The sequence below is a fragment of the Lissotriton helveticus genome, chromosome 4_1 (assembly GCF_964261635.1).
Source record: "Lissotriton helveticus chromosome 4_1, aLisHel1.1, whole genome shotgun sequence".
In the NCBI taxonomy this organism is placed as follows: Eukaryota; Metazoa; Chordata; class Amphibia; order Caudata; family Salamandridae; genus Lissotriton; species Lissotriton helveticus.
Genome location: NC_136063.1, coordinates 413,920,187 through 413,942,317, shown reverse-complemented (window position 1 = coordinate 413,942,317; position 22,131 = coordinate 413,920,187). Strand labels below are relative to the sequence as shown.

The window sequence follows — 22,131 nt, the reverse complement described above, 5'->3', positions numbered from 1 at the left end:
CATTTCCTCATGTTTAGGGGTTTGTATAAGCAATGGCCCTATCTCCTTTAAGGAAAGGAGAGCAGGGCAGTTTGCCACTCCACTATACAAGAGGCATCCAGTGCTCTGTGCTGCTTGCATCTCAGCACGATCTGCAAAATAGCACAGTTTCAGTATTGTATTCCCATGTAATTCATTGATGTCTTAACATCGATAAACGGTGGCCATAAACCCTTTACTGTGCTTTAGTGGACCTGCTACGCTTGGAAGTTCGGCAGCAATGCCTACTACAGATGTTGAGTTTGTTGGCCATTTTCCCCACACACTATTATATCTCTTTTGTGCCACTCCCCACCAAACAGGAAAAAAAGAATGGCAAATGTTTAGTTTTTAATCCAGCTCGGAACGTTGAGCATTGGTAACGTAGCCCATGTTTGCACTGCAATCCGTCTTGCAATCGGATTCTCAATGGACCTAAGAGCCAAGTCCATGATTGTAAACACACAAAGTGCTGCCTTGCTAAATCCTTATAAAGTCCCAAAGGTAAGACCAATTGCGGTGTAAATGCTTTTCTTCTCTGGTGTATGATAAATACAAAAAAAAAAAAAATGCATTTAGATGAGATCCTACATGTATGCCCGGTTTGTCCCACCTGTCGGACCTGGGTGCTCACAGAAACATTTTCAAGTATTAAGACTCCGGAGCCCTTTTCTACCGCTAGGGGTATCTGGAACCAAAAAAGCTTGTGTTTTATTTCCAGTGGTAGCTTCTACATTGGCCTCCGTTTTTGGCTCAGCCCTACGGTCTTCCGCTTTAAGATCACCCAGTGGTGGCTGCTGTGGGTGGTCGAAAAAATAATCAGTTATTTGTTTATGGACTAGTGTGGTAGAAGTATTGTTACTGACAAGTGCTGCAGTCCAATGCTGTGGCAATTTGTCAACCATTAGAATAAGTAGCTACCATTATGTCTTGTATCTTTTGGCAAGGAGGATCATAATCTAGTATATATCCTTAATTATTGTCTTGCGGCATGTGCTTTCGAACAAAGCTTGCATTGCAAGTCTATTCGTCTGAGGGATTTTTGTCTTCAATCTTAGGATCCTTAATTTGACCCGCAGTCCGGATTCCCACCACTTATATTCCCAACGTTGTTTCAGTGTTACTCCAAAGCAGCCAACATAGAGAATGCCGCAAAGCATTGTATCAGAAGTGGCATCTACAGCCCAGGCCTCTGCCTCTGCCTACCTCAATCTTGGTACAAGCAGTGCTGACCCACTGCCATGCACCAAGCCCCAACCGCAGGAGACCAAGGCTTTCAAGGGTGCACGCAACTCTTATCCCCTATGTGGCGGGATTGAGGGCGGGTCCCAAGGATTAGTGAGGTTGTGGGGGCCGACAACTATGGAAGCTATTAGAGCAGAGTCTCAGCGGTTGATGTTTCACAGCATATGAGATGCAACATTCAATACACAGCATGTGGTGTACCTGAGCAGAAACAGAACCAGTGTGGCAATACGAGCATGCCCAACCTCTTCTGTAGCAAGTCAACCAACATCCAGGTGCTTAGCCAATAAAAATTTTTTTTACAAGCCAGTAAACTTGAACCCAAAACTTCATAGAATCTCCAAAAAGTAAAAAAAAGTTAAGTTAAAACTTGTATAATTAAAACTCTCAGTTCATAAGCTCAACCCACCTCTGACACACCCAGTGAAAATCAGTCTATGTACTGTCGCCAGCACTAGGTCAAACCAGACCAAGCGAGGCAGACCCCACCACTGTCGCCTTCTCCCACACCTTTCCACACCTCCTGGAACCACAACAGTGACTGAGGAGTTGAAAAATGATTTAGAACATTTTACTGTTTAGCTAAAAAAGAAGAGTGATACAAGAGAAGTGGTTCTGTCGGGAGTGAGGCAATTTCTTAGAACATATACATGAATATGGTCTGTTGCTTCATACAATAAAGGAAAACATTCAATGAACACATTTTTTAAGACACAACACCTTTCTTTGGTTTTCAAGAGTTATTTCTTATTTTGCAAATATTGATACAATTTATGTAGTAGCTGTCCAAAAGCAAGAAGAAAGAATCATACATAAAGTGCAAGGGTTTTAAGTGACTAGAAGTGATGTGAGACATGTGATTTATAGAGGGATCAAAACACATGGCATAAATAATATCGAAAACATAGATAATAATCAGTCCATAAGCGTTACATTGGTTACAACAAAATATATTCTTTTGATTTGCGTTTTGTAACTCTTAACGGACAAATTGATGTAAATAACGTCGACGTTTCGACCCAGAGATGTGGTGCACCCTTAATTGCAACCGGGGCGGGTCTTCATCAGGACAACAAGGGGGGGCGGACAGCCTGAAAGTATAAGGCAGGGTTTTAAAATTGGTTGTGTGTCTTGTGTGGTAAAAAGGGTGACAACCAACCAAAAGGTCTAGCTCACCTGAATGGGATTTTATAGCATGTTCATTGCGCTATCTGGGTAAAAAGTGTCAGCCGACACCAGTCTGTAATTTCTTTGACAGTTCGTTAGGTAATCTAAGGAGGAAGATTTGGAGTAATCAAAAACTGGCTGTACTGATTGACCGTGTTGGGTAAAAATGCGGGAGGTCATGTACATACCGTCCGGTAGGTAAGTATGTTGCACTTCACCAGCCAGTGAAGAGTATAGGGGAGTGCCGCAGCGGCGATCACCTGTCAGGATAAAGTAAATGGACACAGCGAGTCAGAGCCGACCCGTGTGTGTATAACTGTAGTCTTGAATACATAGGCTTAGTGGTGTTTGGTGACTAAGGGCGTGTGGCATGCAGGCCTAGTGTCCAAAGAACTCTTATGTCTCGACACGGTGGACCGCGTGGTTGAGGCGTGTCAGTGTACCTTGTGGTAATCTTGCGCGTTAAACAGTGGTGAGTATCAATTAGTGAGTGGAGATAGAGGCATTTCATGTGCGTGTTACAAGGGAGCCATGTGTCTGGGCATGGCGGTGGCGATTTGGATGTATTGAATGTCAAAACAACTATGAGTTACAGTCGTCGTCCATTCATCATGCGTTACAGTGGGTGTCTAGAATGTTTAGATATTGAGCGGTTCGTGTGTATCTGGGCGTGGTGGTGATTTAGATTGCATCGAATGTCAAACCACCTATGAATTACATTCGTCGTCCATTCATCATGCGGTACAGTGAGTGTCTAAGTTAGTTAAATATTGGGCGGTTCGTGAGTGATCGAATGTCTTAATTGAATGGCTAATTGCGGCTGGATGGTGATTTTACTGGGGTGCGATTCCTATATACACGGAGTGCCCTCGAAGAAGTAGCCCGTATCTGATCGCAGTGCCTAACTATCTAAGCTCAGGATCTCATTGCAAAGTGCGATGGGTCCCGTGTGGGTAATCTGAGCCGGCTTTGGTCGAACAGCAGTGGTATAAACTTACTTATGGGAGCGGAGAAAGACGTCCGAATCCGTCGTCTCGTGTCGATGAATGGCGCCCGGGTGACATACGTGGAGCCTATTTAATATAAGCCGGGACGCTGTCTACGTGTGAGCGTGCATGTGATTAGGGATACTGGTAAAAGACATGTCACGATGAGTTGCAAGGGGTATGCAACTATTTCACCTACAGTTGGTCGGTGGTGCAATTACATATTATAGTTTGATGAGTCGTAATCTGGTATTGATATACCGAAATGTATCCTGGGTCCTAGGTGCCAGACTACCTAGTGGGTGCATCTAAGTTGCCTGTGTACGTTTGGGGGGTGAAAATCATTCATGTAGTATATATAAATGAATAAGAACAAAAACATAGTCCTCTAAAAAAGTGAATTTCGCATGACAATAGTTGTGACATTTAAGTAACCTACATATGTAACCGTCAGTTTACATCATATTATTACAGAAGTAGGATGTCAGATTGGAAAACAATAGCACGCTTGGATAAATATTTTGCGTGGAACATACATATGAAACTGTCAGTATGCATCATATGATTTTTACATAAGTGGGGTGTCAGATTAGAAACCAAACATGCTCGGATGAAGGTGTAAATTTTTATATGTGGGACACCCGGGTTGTCTGACAATTGTAGTGCGGTTCTTTGATTGACCAATTGAGAGCTTGGTACATCAGCATGGTTCATCTGGCTTCTAGGATCTACTCTACTAGCATGTATTGTGGGTGCTAGATAGGTCTCTGTGCACTGTTCGAAAGATAGTCTGGTTGTTGTTGATGGGTTACAGCCTGCTTATCTGCTGGTAGGTCTCTTGCTGTTCATTCAGGCCTTGGTTTACTGTGTCAAGAAAATAGATCCAGCGACATTCCTTGTAGTTGAATGATGTAGACATATTGCCACCTCTCTGGTGGAGTTGTATTTTTTCAACTACCCACCATTCCAGTTGTTCGTGTGTGTGGTTGTTTGTGTTGTAATGTTCTACTAGGGGTGCACCCTGCACCTTACAACGCAGTCTGCATTGATGTTGTAAGATCCGTTTTTTTACTTTTTGGGTGGTTTGACCAATATACATCATCTGGCAAGGGCATTTGATGGCATAAATCACGTTTTGGCTGTTGCAGTTCATGAATTTGTCAAGGGTGTAAGTTCTCCCTCTATGTTGGAAAGTGTTCCCAGTCTTGGTATATTTGCAGACGTAACAGTTGCCACATCTCTGGTGGCCTGTTATTGGTGGTAGGCCTAGTTGGGTTCTGATGTCTGGTGGTCGGTCTCAAGGAACGAGGAAACCACATTGCCTTTGATGTTTCTCGCTCTTTTAAAAGCACACATAGGGACTTCTGGCATCCCTATTTCTGGTCCTACTAGGTTCCAGTACTTCTTGATAACCTTGTTGATTTCATGGCTTCTTGTGGAGAACGTAGTGACGCAGATTAGTTTGTCCATTTCTGTGTCTTTGTCCTGTATTTCTAGCAGAGTTTCACGTGGCCTGTACCAGGCTCTTTTTCTAGCCTTATTCAGTAGGCCTTTAGGGTAACCTCTGTGTTTTAACTTTGCAATGAGGAGATCTGATTCTTCAAAATAGTCTTTGCGTCTGGTACAATTTCTGCGGAGGCGCAGAAATTGACCATAGGGAAGGTTGTCCCTTAGGTTCCTTGGATGGTGAGATTTGTACTGTAGGAGAGTGTTACGATCAGTTGGTTTCTTGTATAGATTCATGACTATCTTATCTTCTTCTACCTCGAATGTAAGGTCCAGAAAGGGTATCGATTCTCGGCTGTAGGATATCGTGAATTGAATGTCGCTGGAGCAATTATTGAGCCAGGAATTAAAGGTTTTAAGTTCTTCTTCTCTTCCTGTCCAGATCATGACGATATCGCAGATATATGGTTTCCATTGAGTTATCTTTTCAGCAAAGGGGTTTTCATTAGCATATATGTGTTGTTCTTCAAAGTTGTTCATGAATAGATTAGCAAAACTGGGAGCAAACCCAGCTCCCATGGCTACTCCTCTGCATTGGAAATAAAAATTGTTCTAAAAGATGAAGTAGTTCTTAGACATAGCTATTTGTAACCATTGGATCAAGAAGTCTGTGGGTATCCAGTGTGGGGATGGGCGAGTGTCTAGGATATTCTTGATGACATTGATAGCTTCATCCTGCGGTATACTCGTGTATAGAGAGCATACGTCTAAGGTAACCAAAAGTTGAGTAGAGGTATTGAAAGGTTGATTTTCGAAGATTTGGATAGTTTGCATGGTGTCCCTGAGGAAGGATCTTGTCTCTACAACGAAGGGTTGTAAGAAGTCGTCCAGGAATTGGTTGACAGGCTTAAGTATCGAACCGCATCCAGATACTATTGGTCTACCTGGTGGTTTATGCAGGTTTTTATGAATCTTGGGGATTGTGTAAATCGTTGGGATCCTGGGGTCTGTTTTGTTTAGAAATTTTGCCTCTGGTTCTGACAGGAAACCCATTTCTAATCCATGTTTGGTTAGGTCTTTTATCTGTTTGGCAATGGCACATGTGGGGTCCCTGGTACCCGTCTGTAACTGTCAACACAGCTGAGTTGTTGGTTGATCTCCGATATGTAGTCTTCCGTGTTCGGAATGACGACTGCTCCTCCTTTGTCCGCCGTTTTTATTACGATGGAATTGTTTTCTTTGAGGTTCCGGAGGGCTAGTCTTTCTTCCTTTGTGATGTTGTGTTTAATGTATTTAGTATCATTGAGTAAGTCCATGACTTCAGTCATGACGATCTTTTCGTATGCCAGTATTCCTTCGTTCATGAGATAATTTGCTGGGGTGAATGTGGATGCTGGACGGAAGTTGGTAGCAGCTGGTTTTCTGGTGTATTCTTCTCGGTTGGCAAAGAAGTATTTCAACCGGATTTTCATGAAAATTTGTTGTAATTCTAGCTTGGTGTTGAAAGAGTTGGGTGGGGAAAACTGATTAAATACCAAATATTTCTAATGGCAAGCTTATACAACTCTTTCCCAGAGGTCTGACTACAGCATGGAAATTGAATTTCTTCAAACGTTTATTAATTTGTAAATACAGGGAAAACATCCAAGTGTACAAGTGGCACTTAATGTTTTCACTTCCACATTGATCATGAAGTGCTTTTTTACAGTTTTACAATACACTTTATTTCAATCTTTGCATAGATTTAACAATTTTCACAGTATAAAAACCCTAATGATATTAACATAATACATGTAAGGTAAAATATTCTTGAAGTGTGCAAAATAATATAGTATAGGACAACATAATTTCCACATACATCCTAATTTTATACTTCTATCAACATAATTTTATAGTCTTGTATAAAGCAGTCAATGATTCTTGCTTACAATTTGGTTAACATTTCATTTAGCTTCCATTTTACACTTTGTACTTTTGAAGATGTCATGTGTAACCAGTGGTGGCTCCTCCGTTAAGTAAATAAGGAAAAATAAAATCATAAAGCAATGTTATTATCATTTTATTCTTCCCTGCTGTGGCAGCATGATGGTGAGGCGGGGCTGCCCTTAAGTGTGCATGATGCTTGGACTAGCCCTTTCGAGCTGGCCAAACATTCATGCACACTTTAGCAAGTACTCCATGCAAGCTGCATTACAGCCTGCATGGAGAACATGCCCAGGCCCCTACTCCCCATCTGAGCGCCAAACAATGGCACTCAGACAAATCTCAACCCTGCATTGCAGCGTTGTGATTAGTTTAGAGCGTTGTGATTGGAGCCCGGCTGCTTCCTGTTTCCAGAGGAGAGACGTGGGACAGAGCGGCAAGGAGGTAAGCAATTTTCTTTTTTTCCCCTCCCAATTATATCTCCTTACACCTGGCAGCAAGAGCCCTCCACCGCACCTCACCACCCGAGATCCATGCTGGCTGCCACTTTGTGCAATTTCCTGCAAAATATTTAATGAAGCACATGGAACAAATACAATGTAGAAGCATAGAATATATAATGAACAAGCTTAGCTCACTTTAACTTGAAGAAATATAACCCCCACTTCTTTTCTTCTTAATTGTGATGTTGAGGAGAAGCTTATGTGGATACAAATTTGGGCCAGTGAAGAGAGTAGTTCTTTTCCCAGCTTCTTTTCTTCCATATACATTTCACATTTCTTTCGTTGAGAAGGGCCACTGGAGAGTCCTGGCCCATTTTTCTTCTTAAACATAACACTCCCAGAGAGTCTCGAGTCAACAGAGCCTCAGGTATGATCACAAACAACAAGTCAAAGTGGGACAGTTTTACTCCTGAGATGCGTAGAGCAGGTCACAGTGGAGTTCAATGTGGTTCTTAGTTAAATATGTACAGAAATGCATACTGCAACTTCGACAAGAACACAGCATATTTTTTGACGTGGGCATATGGCATGCTGTTTTATGTACGTATCCCTAGGACAAGTTGCAAATCATAGCAGGGCCTAATGACTCAAGGACCAGTCAGTAAAAACAGTCAAAGATATAAGCTCAAAGATTGAGATTCTGGTCTTTGCCATTCACTTGACTGTCAGCCACCAAACTGACCAACATTCCCTTCACATTGCTTCTTTAAACTTGGGAGCTAGGTTGCGGGACATGATTAAGCACGGTTTCCATGATTGGGACAGTGGTGGTCTGTCTTTTTTTAATCAACTCCATGAAGTTTGCTTTTGGTTCACCTACTTAGTTGGCTGCCCGATTAAAAGTAAAGATGATTACACTGGTTTGTGAAATGCATAAATTGGAAGTCTGCCTTGACTGGCAAGCGAGAATTGAATTTACGTTCCGGGGATTTAAAAGGATATCCATCTGGTTAAGCCAAAGTTTAACTTGCCTAAAGAGCACCTGCTAGATCACAAACAGATTTCTGGTTTCAGCAAAGCTGGGTACAATTGGCTTCTAAAACTCAATTGTTGGACGTAGTGACAGGCCTAAACAGGATTTTATTTCTTCTTGCCATCTGACTCGCAACAATTTCCACTTTGATTACAGAAATATCAATCTTGCGCGTGCTGCTAATCAGCTTTTTTTAAATCTGTCACTGAAGATAGGCTCTTTACTCAATATTGTGAGGCCTACAGTGTTGGAAGGCAGTGTCTGCTACAGAATTTGCTCAAACAGGTTACATAAATCTAAGTGGGGGATTCATTCCTCTAGAATGTTAATGTAAAATCAAATCCCAAAAGAATAATTTCTTTGGACATTGAAGAAAACACAAACTTAAAATACTAACCTTCACTTACAAGTAAATAACAATCAGCATTTGTCCTGCAACACTAAAAATGGTGGTATATACATCAAATGATCTCGAAAGGAGTTCCAGTCCCTCTGTGATTTGACTCCCAGAAATTCTTTGATGTCTGTAAAACACAGAGAAGGCATATCTTTATGGAATTATACAGTTGCACGGAGGAGTCTTCACTGCTTCCCTCAAACTGTTCACCAAACAGGAAGGATGTGTGGATCCAGAACATCCAAGAAACCTTGGCTGCAGAGTATAATTCAAGAGGTTGTCTTGAATAGACTTGTAAAAAACACAAGATATGAGACATTATAGGCCGTCTTCTCCTGTCTCAGGGAAGGTGCTGTTTATATTTCGCACCCATGAGATCCTGACTTTTTCTGTATTTTTTCTGAAAGGAACCACCTGCAAATAATTATGAAAACAAAATATCAACAACAAAAGACGCCTTTACAAAAATGGATCAGGAATAAAAAAGCAGCTAAATCACAATACAAGATTTTATCCTGATTCTAGAATTGAAAGCCACCAGCATGGTAATCTAACAGCCAAACACCTAACTTACTCTAAGCATCTGTCTCTGCTTACACTTTTGCAGTACTCTTCCGTCATTTAATCACCAACAAACGACACCCTGACCAAACCACAGAGAATTAGCAAGACTCAAATGATAACAGATAGGGCCACTGCAAAGAAGGCAGACTTTAAAAAAAATGAGAACATAAACAAGGAGAACAAGAACCTTGTAAGAACATCGTTGAAAATCAGAAGATATATTGTATCTCTTGAAGGTGGCGGAAAGCTGTCAGGCGTATGAAGAAAGCCAATTCCAGACTTGAGAGGCAGGAAATTAGTCAATGAGGAGCAGCGTAAAAATTGCTAGTTTTCCTGAGGACATGTAACAGGGGAATCTTACAAAATCATACAAAATAGTACCTATGGAGATACCCCCTGGTGAAGTGTTAGGAGGTAAATTGTCCAGAGATATGATTGCATGTTATCAAAAATCCAGTCACTATGGCTACTATGATACAGATTAAGAAATTATTTCTAAAGCTTTAAAGAGCAAATGTGAGCTCTGACCTGGGGGCAGTAATGCTAGAATACTCTTGGTCAAAATAAATCTCTTTAAAAAGCAAAGGAGATGGAATAGAAAAACATCTCTTTTTACAAGCTGTATCCTGCAAACCTAAATGTGGCAGTGAATAGCTTGGCTATCCCTTTGTTATGGTTATTGTTAAATGCATTTGTAGCGCGCGCAGCTACTCCAAAGAGTGTCCCGGCGCGAAACAAATCGTAGCTCTAGGGAATAAAACAGGAATGTTTTCAGCTTTTTCTTGAAGATCCGGGAATCTTGAACACTACATATAGCCAAAGGCAATGCGTTCCAACCAATAGACGCCTTCTGAACTAGGGAGCAACTGCCCGCCTTTGACGGATAAAACGGGGGATCTGAACCAACAGATGGGAGTCGGAACGCAACTGTCTTGATGGTGTATAAAAAGAGAACCTCTTCTGTAAGTAGCTGGATCCCCGACCGTACAAGGCAGAATGGGCAATTGACAAGACCTTAAATTTAATCCGCATCTCCATAGGAAGCCAATGCAGGATGTGCAAATGAAGGCGCACACTACTCCTTCTGGGAAGATCCAGGAGGAGGCGGGCCAGAGAATCCTGCACCACCTGGAGCTTCTTCACCAAATAACCAGGGGTCCCGACATACAGTGCAATAGCATAGCCCAGGCGAGAAAGGATCTGCGCCCGGAACACAGTTTCCCTCGCATCCTTTGAGAAGAGGTAGAAACTTCCTCAAGGTTTTCAAAATGCCAAAACAAGACCCCGCCAGTTTCCTAATCTGGGTGGCAAAGGTTAGGTTCTCCTCAAACCAAACGCCCAGATTTTTTACAGCAGTGTCTGACATACAGGGCAGGGGAAACCCCGCGGGCCATAATAACTCTCTAAAGTTAGGCCGAAATTTACCATAGAGAAGTATTTTGGATTTCTCCTCATTACCCTTCAGCTGAGCCTGAGCCAACCAGTGAAATATCGAGAGCAGGCAGTGCTGGGCAGAGCAAACCTCTGCATCATCGCCCTCCCAGGTAAACAGCAGCTGAGTGTCATCCGATAGGCAATCACCTTAGCCCCAAGCTCCTCCGCTAAATATATCAGCGGGGTGACAGATGTAGAGCAAGGGGCTAAGGGACGACCCCTGCGGGACACCTGTAACTACTGGCTGGGATGCTGAGACACAAGGTGGAAGCCAGACCTGCTGCGACTGGTCGGCCAAGAAAGAAGTGAGCCAGCCTTTGACGATCATCTGCACACTGGGGGGTTGATTTCTCTCTGAATAGGAACAGGAACCATGGATCACTTAAGCAGAACACCATCAACTTTTGCACTAAGTAGAGTGAACAGTTGAGTCACTGGTAGCCTGAAAGAGTTGTGATTATTGCTTCAGTGTATTTGCACAATATTGACAGCTGTCCAATGTATTAGGAACTTTGTTATGTAAACGCCAAATATTTATACTGATGCATTACACAGCTTCCATTTCTCATGCACAAGCTGTTATTTTTTGTACTACTGAACAGTAAAGCTATTTCCTACTGCACCCATTTGTTATACTGCTGGTGTTCATCTGCTTGCCATCCCTGTCTGGAGTCAGTACAAGACATCGCTGGGGTGGGTCCTCAGAGGGGCCACCTCACAGTAGGTGGAAAAGGAAGTAGAGAAGAAGACTGTAGCAGAAGAAACAGCGCTCCGCAATGAGGAGCAGCAGGGCTTCTGGAAACAAATGCTGGCAGCTCATTGGATAGTGATACTTGAATCTGGTTTGGAATCTTCACACGAGAGATCTGGGGTGCTGAAGAGCACATTCACTGGCACACTTTCTCTGTTGTTGAACAGAAAACTAAACAGGGTTTATTCACAGTGTAAGTTAGTCATACTTACCCACATGTGATGGCAGAGTATAGGAGTGTAGACTAGTATATTGCTGAATTTCAAATGTGGGAATGACTGGCCACATTAGTGGAGGGACATGTTTTTGTTCTGTTCGGGGTGAGGATGATTGAACATTAATGTTGAAATATGTACAGCTAATGATCCACTATTATATGTACAATCTCACGGTCTGTGCACTGTGTCACGTGCCGATATGTTGAAACGTATATTATATATCAAAAAGAAAGATGGTCCAGTGTTTCGTTTCTTATACTTCTTTTCCAGTGCAGCTACTGAAGAGGTGTGAAGTGGCAGGCTGCTTCACAGCAGAACCTCAACCCACAGTTGGTTTACTGCTTAACCAGCCTGCGTAGCTCAGCCTGGAAGCTTAAAATGAAACATTTCTTGTTTTTTTAATTAAAAAAAAAAATGTTTTTGGATAATGTGACTACACACTATTAAAATTGTCACTTCATAAGCACTTACAGTTTGTGTTTCACAAAACCGGAAAGAATATGATACGGCTCGACCACTGGGTCAACATCCTCAACTCACACCTCCTAGTCTCCAAAACCACCATCACAGCTCACAGCCGTAAACTAACTATCTCCCTACAGAAAGACCAGACCCTTACCGGCTGCATCTCCATATCCATTTTCGAGAATGGCACCATCCTGACACAAAAACGAGAACCTCGAGTTCTTTAACTCCTTTCTCCTCTCGCTGAAGATGACAACCTCTCGTATCACACCACACGCGCGGACATCCCACCTGGGTAAACACCAACACCCATCAAGACATAGGACCCCGCACGCCCCAAGCCCCAAACCCCTCCCCCGCCTTCCAACGGCATCTACCGCCAACCATCCCCCGCAACAAAGGTTCCATCCGCCACCCAACCCTACCCCACCACCAATCATAGTCAGCACACCAGAGAGGAGCCCCACTCCCATTCACAACGGCTCCACGTCTGCCCCCACAACCACCAATAGCGCAGCCAGGCACCCGGCCAGAGATAGCTCTCCAACTTCCCCGGAACCCCACTAGAAATAACAATACTTGCGGTTCGCCCACCTACATCCAACAGGACGGGACCGCAAACTCCTCCCCAGCACAGAGCACCAGCATTCTTCCCCCTCCCACCCGCACAAATAACCTGTCTCATCGCCTCAGCCTTCTTGAAGCTCAGCGTGAAACCAGAAATAGTGCCCCCGCCTCCACTGAACGCTATTAGAAACAACGATCCATGCGTCTTGCCCACCATCTCCCAACAAGACAGGACCGCACACTCCTCCCCAGCGCAGAGCACCACCCACCTTCCCCCTCCCACCCACTCAAATAACCTGTCGCATCGCGTCAACCTTCTGGAAGCTCAGCTCGAAACCCTGGTCCGAAGCCTGAACGAAACCCTATCCTCCCTAGCTAAAATTAGTTTGCCCACCCAACAGCCCGCAGCCCCCCCTACCCCCACCCTTCCCAGAATGAGCAAATCGCCTCCCCCTAACTTGACCCCCGCTACCCCCAGATCTCTTCCGCCCGTCACTAAACCAGAAACAGAGATGCAAGCAGACAGACCGAGAAGAACTAAACCCACCCTTTCCCCACACGAAGCGACCACACTCGCCTCATCTTATGACCACCCCGCTAACCCCGATCACATCACCGTACAGCCTTCACAGAGAGGGACTCCACTTGCCTTAACACAGGACCCCGTTGAACTGCTCACCAAGTACTCGATTCAAGTAATTACAGGAGTGGGTAGGGAACATCACCCCCCTAGAATCCCTAGACCCCCGGCACACCTAACCTCCCTAACTAGTGCCCAACCCAGCAAGTTGAGGTCCGATGAAGAACCCCTCATCAAATGCATGATCATTAACAGCAGATCTGCTTCCAAACATGCAACAGAATTAGCAGAAACTATCCTCTCCCATTACCTTGATGTAGCTTTCATAACGGAAACCTGGCTCAACACCTTGTCCGACCCAATCATGGACTTGCTGGTGCCGCCCGGATTTTCAATAACCCACAAAGACCGACATAAGCAGAGAGGCGGAGGCTTAGCTATCATTCATAAAAGTATCTTCCCTATCACGGAAAGCTCACCGTGCCTGTATAGCTCAATCAACATCAAATGAAGCGCGAACAGATCAATACTCTGCCATCTCTTGTACCACCCTCCAGGCAATTCCAAGGAATTCGGAGCACAGCTCTCTGACTTAATCACCCACTGCGCGCTCAACAACGCCAACAGCATAATCCTGGGCGATCTCAATATAAGATGGAACAAAACGAATAACCCGCTCACTCAATCTCTCAACAGCCTCCTGCTAGAAAATGATCTGATACAACACTGGTCAGAAGAAACGCACCACAGAGGAGTGATACTGGACGCAATCATTTCGAACAGAAAGACCATCACTATTGACTATATTATTCCAGTAGACTGGTCAGATCACCACATTATTCTTTTCCACATCAACCAACCAGCCCAAACTCAACCCACAAAACAAGCTCCTCCCAAATGGGTCAGGAACGCTACTCAAGTCCCGCGGGCCAACCTTGAGGAAGTTGAAAAAAAGTTTTTTCCTTTTGGGAGATCAAGCGATCTCAAATTCAAACAATCACCTCATTCAGTCAAACTCTCTCACTCAATTCCAAACTGTCAACTTATTGTTTGGGAAATACTCAACAAAAGAAAAAACTTAATTTATAAAAATATACACTTTTATTTTCAATAAAAAGACATGAATCCATATACAATATCATTAAAACCCTACACAAAACGTTTAAAACCACCTAAAGTGGAATGGGAGAAATATAGGACAAGACAATGCACTTTGTGTTTAGTGTTGTTAATTTGGACACTCTGTTGACAACCTTGGGGAGAAATATTTTCCTTATACCCAACTCTTAGCTGACAACTCCAAATTTAACCCTTATGTAGTGCGTCGACGCGTTTCGGAAGCTTATGATGATTATAGCCTCCTTCCTCAGGACAGTGTGTATAGCTTTCTCCACAGTCAGTATTTCACCTAAAGCACATAAAACATTATTTTTAGCAAACTGTTTGATGTTAAACTTTTACATACTATTTAGACAAAAATAAACAGAAACACCAGTCTCTTTCTTGTGCCCTCTACTCTAAATTGTTTGCATGATGAATGACTTTCACCAGTTCACAATATTACAATTCAACTACTGTTATTTTTTCCTTTTGCCGGTTTGTAACATTTCTACAGCATGGTAAAGTGCATTGTCTTGTCCTATATTTCTCCCATTCCACTTTAGGTGGTTTTTAACGTTTTGTGTAGGGTTTTAATGATATTGTATATGGATTCATGTCTTTTTATTGAAAATAAAAGTGTATATTTTTATAAATTAGGTTTTTTCTTTTGTTGAGTATTTCCCAAACAATAAGTTGACAGTTTGGAATTGAGTGAGAGAGTTTGACTGAATGAGGTGATTGTTTGAATTTGAGATCGCTTGATCTCCCAAAAGGAAAATACTTTTTTCAACTTAACGGTATATTGGAGCTCTATTTCCCTTTGGATTACATTGAGCCCCTCTCTTTGGTTTAAGGACAACCTTGAGGAAGAACTAAGCACGCTCCTCCCGAGCACGACGGAGCACCTCTCAACCACAGCGCTCACCTCGCTCTACCATTCCAACATGACGTCCACCTTAGACCGCCTGACGCCCTTGAACCTAAAAAAAACCAGAAGCACCCCCTACAGATCTTGGTTCACCTCTGACATCAATGATGAAAGAAGACATCTTAGATCCCTAGAAAGAATCTGGAGAGCAGTCCCTCCTCCCTCCACCGTGATCAATTCAAGCCAGCACGCAGAAACTACAATAAGCACATCAAGAACAAAAATACATCTTTCTTCTGCTCCGCTCTAGACAATGCAAAAAACCGACCCAAAGAACTCTTTAACATCATCAGAAGCCAAACCGAATACCTCAGAGTTAGTGGCCTCCAAAGAACAATGCGACAACTTTGCCAGCTTTTTCAACAAAAAAATCACCAAGATTGATCTCTCTCTCAGCACAAATCCCTCCTCTCATAGGGAGACCAAGACGCCAGCAATGATGGTCAGCACCCCAGTGAACCCACCCACTCACTGGTCCGTCTTCACTCCCATTCAGGAAACAGAGATAGTCAATCTGTTCGCCAACGCCAAACCGTCATCCCACACCCCAGATCAGCTGCCTATGAACTTGGCCAAAGACTTGAAGCTTATCCTAGCTCCAATTTGGTGCAAGATCATCAACAGCTCTCTAAGCTAGGGAACTATCCCTGACTGCCTCAAGGTCTGCCAAGTCACGCCACTACTAAAAAAACAAGGGCTGGACACAGAGGATATGAACAACTTTAGACCTGTGTCAAACCTACCTCTCTTATCTAACATTCTGGAAAGATGTGTTCTCCCACAGTTAACCAAACACTTGGAGAACATCAAGCTCCTAGACCCGAACCAATCAGGATTCAGAAAGGGATGCAGCACTGAAACCGCAATCCTAAACGTCAGACGATCTACACAAATCACTTGACTCAGACCAATGCTGCCTTCTCATTCTCCTAGACTTATCGGCTGCTTTCGATACAGTTGATCACACCCTGCTCCTCAAAGTCCTTCAAGAAAGAGTGGGCATTGAAATGACGGTCCTAAACTGGTTCTCCTCCTTTCTACACAACCGCTCGCAAAGAATAAAAATTAAAAACTTTGAATCCGACCCACTACCCGTCATCAGAGGAGTCCCACAAGGGTCAGTACTCTCTCCCCAACTCTTCAACATCTACATGGAACCCCTCACCACACTACTCAGGAATTCCAACATCCCCATCCACCTCTATGCGGATGACACGCAGCTTTATCTGGAAACCACCTCCATGGACGACATACACAAACTAAATGGCACGCTCAAAGAGGTCCAACAAAGGCTCTCACTGAACCATCTTAAACTTAATCAAGAGAAAACTGAAGTTCTACTCATCTCCAACAGAGACAAAAAAAAAAAAAATCAAAGAATGGCTTAAAGCGGTCAACGTCCTCAATGGCACCCTCAAGCCAACGGACTCGGTAAAGTCCCTAGGTATCACCCTTGACCCCCAGGGCCAGACTGGGAACCATAACCCGCCCTGGCAAAGTGCTCGCCCCCCCTCACCACCCCCTCATCCTCCCCAACAATTTAGCGTTTTTCAGCCACGATACAAGTTTTTAATAACGCTCAATAGGATTGATACTGCAATTGAATGAGACTCCTCAGTATCGAATGGTTGATTTTGTAACATTTGAAAATACATCTGTTAAACATAATGCAGAAATGAAGTTTTCCCTGTCGGGTTTTAGATTTAATGCAATGTCATTAGCAAAGAGCTTACGTTTTGAAAAATTATTTAGAGGTTAAATCCCAATACTAGCCAGGATCATTATCGCCAATGGTTCGATAATTAAGGCAAACACTATAGGAGACATCAAACTTCTCGTGTGGTGTCTCAACTAATTTAATGGTGCAGACTACAGCACTATAGATCAGGATCTTGGCATGAAAGTTAATATATATAATAGTGATTAAACTTGTCAGCTAGGGTGATGGAGGGTATGCAAATGGGTGTACAATTCTAAATAGTGTTTACCAGTTCACAAGGTTTTTCATGCATCTAGCAGTATTATTTCAGCACTGATCTTTGCTGCTTGAAGGTGTTGATGATACAGAAATGCTCTATGACACCTTTTTGAGAGAAAACGTGTGCAAATTACACGTTACGATAGAATACATAACATGTGAAAATATGTTACTGCATCGTAAAAGCATGCAGAAGGTAGATTAGACATTAATTCAAATAATATAGTTGAGATTTTATTAATGAAAAAATCTCATTTTATTAACATGCTAGAAAAATGCAGTAAATTCTAACGTTATGGAATTATTGCTAATCAACTTGATATTCATATACGAGTGTGAACATTACTAAGACTAAATTGAAATGAAGGTTTATTAACTTGGTTTTGTATAAAAATTTGTGAAAAATGTCATTTCATGTAATGTGTACGCTGAAATGACAAGAAAAGTTGCTGTTGCACTATCAAAAATTAACTATGCTTTCATGAAATCTCTAATGTATTTCATATATCTATTAATTTAGATCACAAACAAAAATGTTTAGACAAAATATTAGTTGTATGTACATGTTGAGATTTTCAAAATGTATGAGTACCTTATACTTACATGTACTAATGTTCACTAGATTGAAATGATTATTAGTGTATCAATGGTGTATTTGAACGTATATGCTTTTGTTTTACTCAAATGTATGATCCACCATTAATATCACTTTGCAGTACATTAGCTTAAATTCATTTAGGCCTCATTCTTCAAGTGAACTAGTGGACTGCTATAATCAAAGCATATGAGAACATTCCACACTATTACCAGTACTGTGCAGAGCACTTGTTACAAATGTTGCTACAATTCAGAACAGCTGCCTGGGAAAGTGCCCTTTTGAACCTACCATGTCTTTTCCTCAATGTGCCATTGTTCGATGTGTCGCATTATTGAATAAATTAAGGAACTGGGTAATTGATCTACCTATTCTTCTCTATGTTGTTCCTTTTTTGCTGTCGCATCACACTCATCCCATACAAACTGATCAATAGACTGAGTAGCCTGAAAAAGTGGTCACCCTGGAGACTGACAGAGTACAATTGCCTATCCTAAGGGAATTTGGGAGAACTTCTGTCGTTCTGCAGTGACCCTTGCTATTACGGTGGCATCCAAAACTGACTTCAGTCTTACCTGGCTCGGCTGGCTACTTGGAACTTTGCTGAACTCTCCTGAAAGTATTTGCTAAAAGATTGCCTGACTACATATCCAGACTGATGCATATGCTGTGTGCACCTGGTGGCCTCCCTCGGCTGAGAGACAGCCTCCTCCGATTCTTTATCTTATCCTGAATCCTGAGCTTTGGTATCCATCAATTCAATGTAATCTTGACTCAATCTGAAAGCTAATTTTTATAATGCCAATCACTTCAATTTAAACTGGATAAACAAAATGAACTAAATTTGATCCGACTCCGCTATTCTGATTTATCAATTTTTGTAATTGTGCATTCATAATTTGATTACCCTATCACTGAATACAACTGCAAAGGGAAAGTTTCTGAACATCAAATCCTGGATGTGAATATTCCTTATTGCTTTAACTGAACTTTTGGTCTGTATGATCCTTGCTCGCATACATATTTAAAAAAAAAAAGAGAAATGAGGTTGCTGTGATCATATTTGAGATCTATGGTATTTTTCTGAGAATTGTCTTTATGAGCTTAATTTCGAGTTTATCGATAGTTATCCTAATCCTTGTACTTGTTGGGTAACTGCCAAATTCCCCAGAATGTCAAACCCCTTTCAGAACAGAGCAAGATCCATTGGAGGACAAATTGATTGAATTGAACGAAAGGTAAAGTAAAAGGACCCAGTAAATGCTGTAGCAGTGCATTGTTCCCAACAGAAGGTAAGTGTTGGTATGAAGTGGTCTTCCAAAAACAAGCACCTGGTAAATCTGTTAGCTGTCAATTTAGTGATTATTTCATAATTGGAATGGGTATGCAGGAGTTATCCAGTGTTTAGCTGTTTAAACAGCGGTGATAATAATCTCTATACAAATGACAGTGGAGAAGCTGCTCCATCCAACACGATTTACTAATTGCTTAATAAAGGTCTAAACAAGTTTAGAAAAATTCTTGTAGAATTTGAAGGGGATTTTATCCTTGTTGCATGCTTTATCATTTGGAAGAGTAGAAATAACTTCCTCAGTCTCCTTGGCTGCTCCATTGAACTATAATACCTTCTGCTTCACTGCAGACATTAAGGAAAGGGGTACCTGTAATATCTAAATATATCCTGCTCCTCAGTGACATGGTCTTTTGTACATATTTGATATAATATCATAGAAATATTTGCTGCACATTCTCTGAAGCTAAAGTTTTAAATCTTGTTGATATCTAGCCAGCCATGCTGATCATTTCCCAGTGTGCTCGTTTTCGTCACACCACTGCTGAGCAAGTGTTATTAAATTCAACTGTAAACCTGTAAAAATGCTCCTATAACTGGTTCTTCGCCACTTCTCATTAATTTTTGTGTTTCACAGATTTGGCATGCAAACAAATCTGTGCATTCTCAATCTTGGACTCTAATCCCAAAGTATGTTCTACCCCTCCCTATTCGCATTAATAGTCTTGGATATGAGGTTTGCTCTCAATTCGACAGATTCAGTGTTGCTTCTATCTACAGAGACCTTACGGAAATTTGTGGATGAAGGTCAAACAGCGGTGTTGATTCGGCTGGATTTAAGTGCCGCATTTGACACTGCAGCTCACCATACGCTGCTGCAGTGTCTAAAAAGGGGATGAGTGGTGGGTAAAGCGTGAGAATGGCTGGAGTCCTTTTTGCAAGACCGCAGTTTCCAAGTGGCACTGGGACCCTATCGGTCGAAAGACATCAGCCTGAAACAGGGGGTGCCACAAGGGTCCAGTCTCAGCCAAACCCTTTTTAATCTCTATGTAGCACCAGTGGCGGAGATCATGGAAAAATTCAGGGTGGAAGTCGTGTCTTATGCAGACGAGACTCAACTGGTTGTGGCTTTGACACAGCCAGAGGAGCAAGTCGCCAGCAATTTCAGTACTTGTCTGTAGGGACTGGCGGTTTGGGTGGCGAATAATTGCCTCAAATTAAATCGAAATAAGACGGAGGTGCTGATTGTGGGGAAGGCTCCTTCGGTGTGGACCTCGGCATGTTGGCCTCAGGCGCTGGGCCCTTTACCCTCACCTAGCAATCAAGTTAGGAATCTGGGGGGGTATGGCTCGATACTAAGATCTTGTTTGAGCACCATACAAGACGGGTGGCAGGCACTTGTTTTGGCATCCTGAGGGGTCTCAGGAAGACATTGGATTTACTGCCAATGACAGCCAGAAAAACCATGGCCCATGCCTTAATAACATCAATGCTGGACTATGGGAATGTTCTCTATCTGGGAGCTAATTCCAAGTGCACTCAGAGGCTGCAGCGCATTCAGAATGCAGCGGCACGTCTGGTTTTGATGTTGCCTGAGAGAGCCCCTTCGAAGAGAGCGCTGAAAACACTACACTGGCTTCCGATTAGGAAACGTGTGCTGTTTAAAGCCCTATGCTTTAGTCACCGAATCATACACGGGAAAGGGCCCACCTATCTCCATAACCTGCAAACCCCATACAATCCTACCCGGCAGTTGAGATCTAGCGGGAAGGGGCAGGTTCAGGTTCCGAACTTCAGAAGAGTAAGGATGGGAGGGCGCTCCTTTCGTATCCTGGCAGCTCAACAGTGGAACAAACTCCCTCTGAGAGTCCTGCTGTAGAGGTCAGAGCCGGTACTCCGTAAAGAGCTGAAAACTCACCTCTTCCCCAAAGAGTAGGCCGGGGCTAGGCAATGAGCGGGTGGGAAGAAATAGTAGCTGAGGTGCTCTGGTTAAAGCCGTCTTGCAGCGCGGGGATACACTAGTCTAGTGTAACCAGGCGTTTTATAAATTCAGTTATTATTAATGTGTCGTTAAAGCTTTGGAGGGCTTTTCTGGGTTTACAGTGCTTAAATAGATGTTAAACAGTTCTTTGATAAACAGATTTGTGAAATCCAATCATTAGTAATTTATACTTTTGCCAGTCTGACTTTCTATTTATGCAGAATCTAGTGTCACCTCTAGGAAAACTATTCCTAGACATTCCTTGCTACAATTACTTTTTGCACAGGTAAAATCAAATTAATACAGAGAGCGGAGTTAAATCTCTTTGACATGTGTACTCCCTTTGTTAGGGACTGTTAATACTTAAAATGTCTTGCAAAAGAAGCTCTGTTTTAAGAGCGTGAATGACAGAATTTTTATTAATTTTAGATTTGTATTTGAGGTATATAATATCAGATCATGAGTTAAAGTGAAATCTCATCCAAATACTAGGTCTCCTTGTAGGCCTGATAAGGAAACTTGGAGGTCATTTAAATGTTGTGAACCATCACCTAACAAGCCATACATGCCAACGGTTTTATTTGCTTTTCCGAATATCTGTCAGTTAGCCCAAACCCATTTACCTTTGCCACTTGTACCGGTAAAATGCACACTAATGTCTATTTGCTTGGAAAACCCCTCTGTGGCGGCACTGTGAATGAATAAAATGAATACTTTTACAGCTGTTAAACATTCAAATTTCATTCAATTTGAATTTCTTCCAGCGAGTTTCTTGTAGCAAGACCAGGGATGGCTAAAGGCTCAATAGTCACGACTCTTGACACTTTTTTCCCTTTGTTGAGGCCATTAGAATTTAATGAAGTCATCCTAAAGGTGTTTTCTTCTTATGTTAATTTTGATGTATTTTGCGACTAGATTTGCTCCTGCTGATTCACAATGGCTTTGCTCGGACTCATCCACCTTTTCCCAACACTTTCTGCCAACAAACTATACATAATCAACATAACTTTGTAAGTGGAC

The 22,131-nt window shown here is 42.4% G+C and overlaps 1 protein-coding gene across 2 annotated transcripts in view; it reads right to left on the bottom strand.

Moving 5' to 3' along the window:
* Window positions 1-8,600: 8,600 nt before the first annotated feature.
* The window catches only part of SNX31 (sorting nexin 31), a 232,628-nt gene continuing 219,097 nt past the window's right edge, over window positions 8,601-22,131 (bottom strand). For both annotated transcript variants that reach the window (XM_078685580.1, XM_078685581.1), the window contains exon 14: window positions 8,601-9,072. In XM_078685580.1, the coding sequence (XP_078541706.1) occupies window positions 8,977-9,072 (96 nt within the window). In that variant the 3' untranslated portion in view covers window positions 8,601-8,976. The remainder of the gene's footprint in view (window positions 9,073-22,131) is intronic.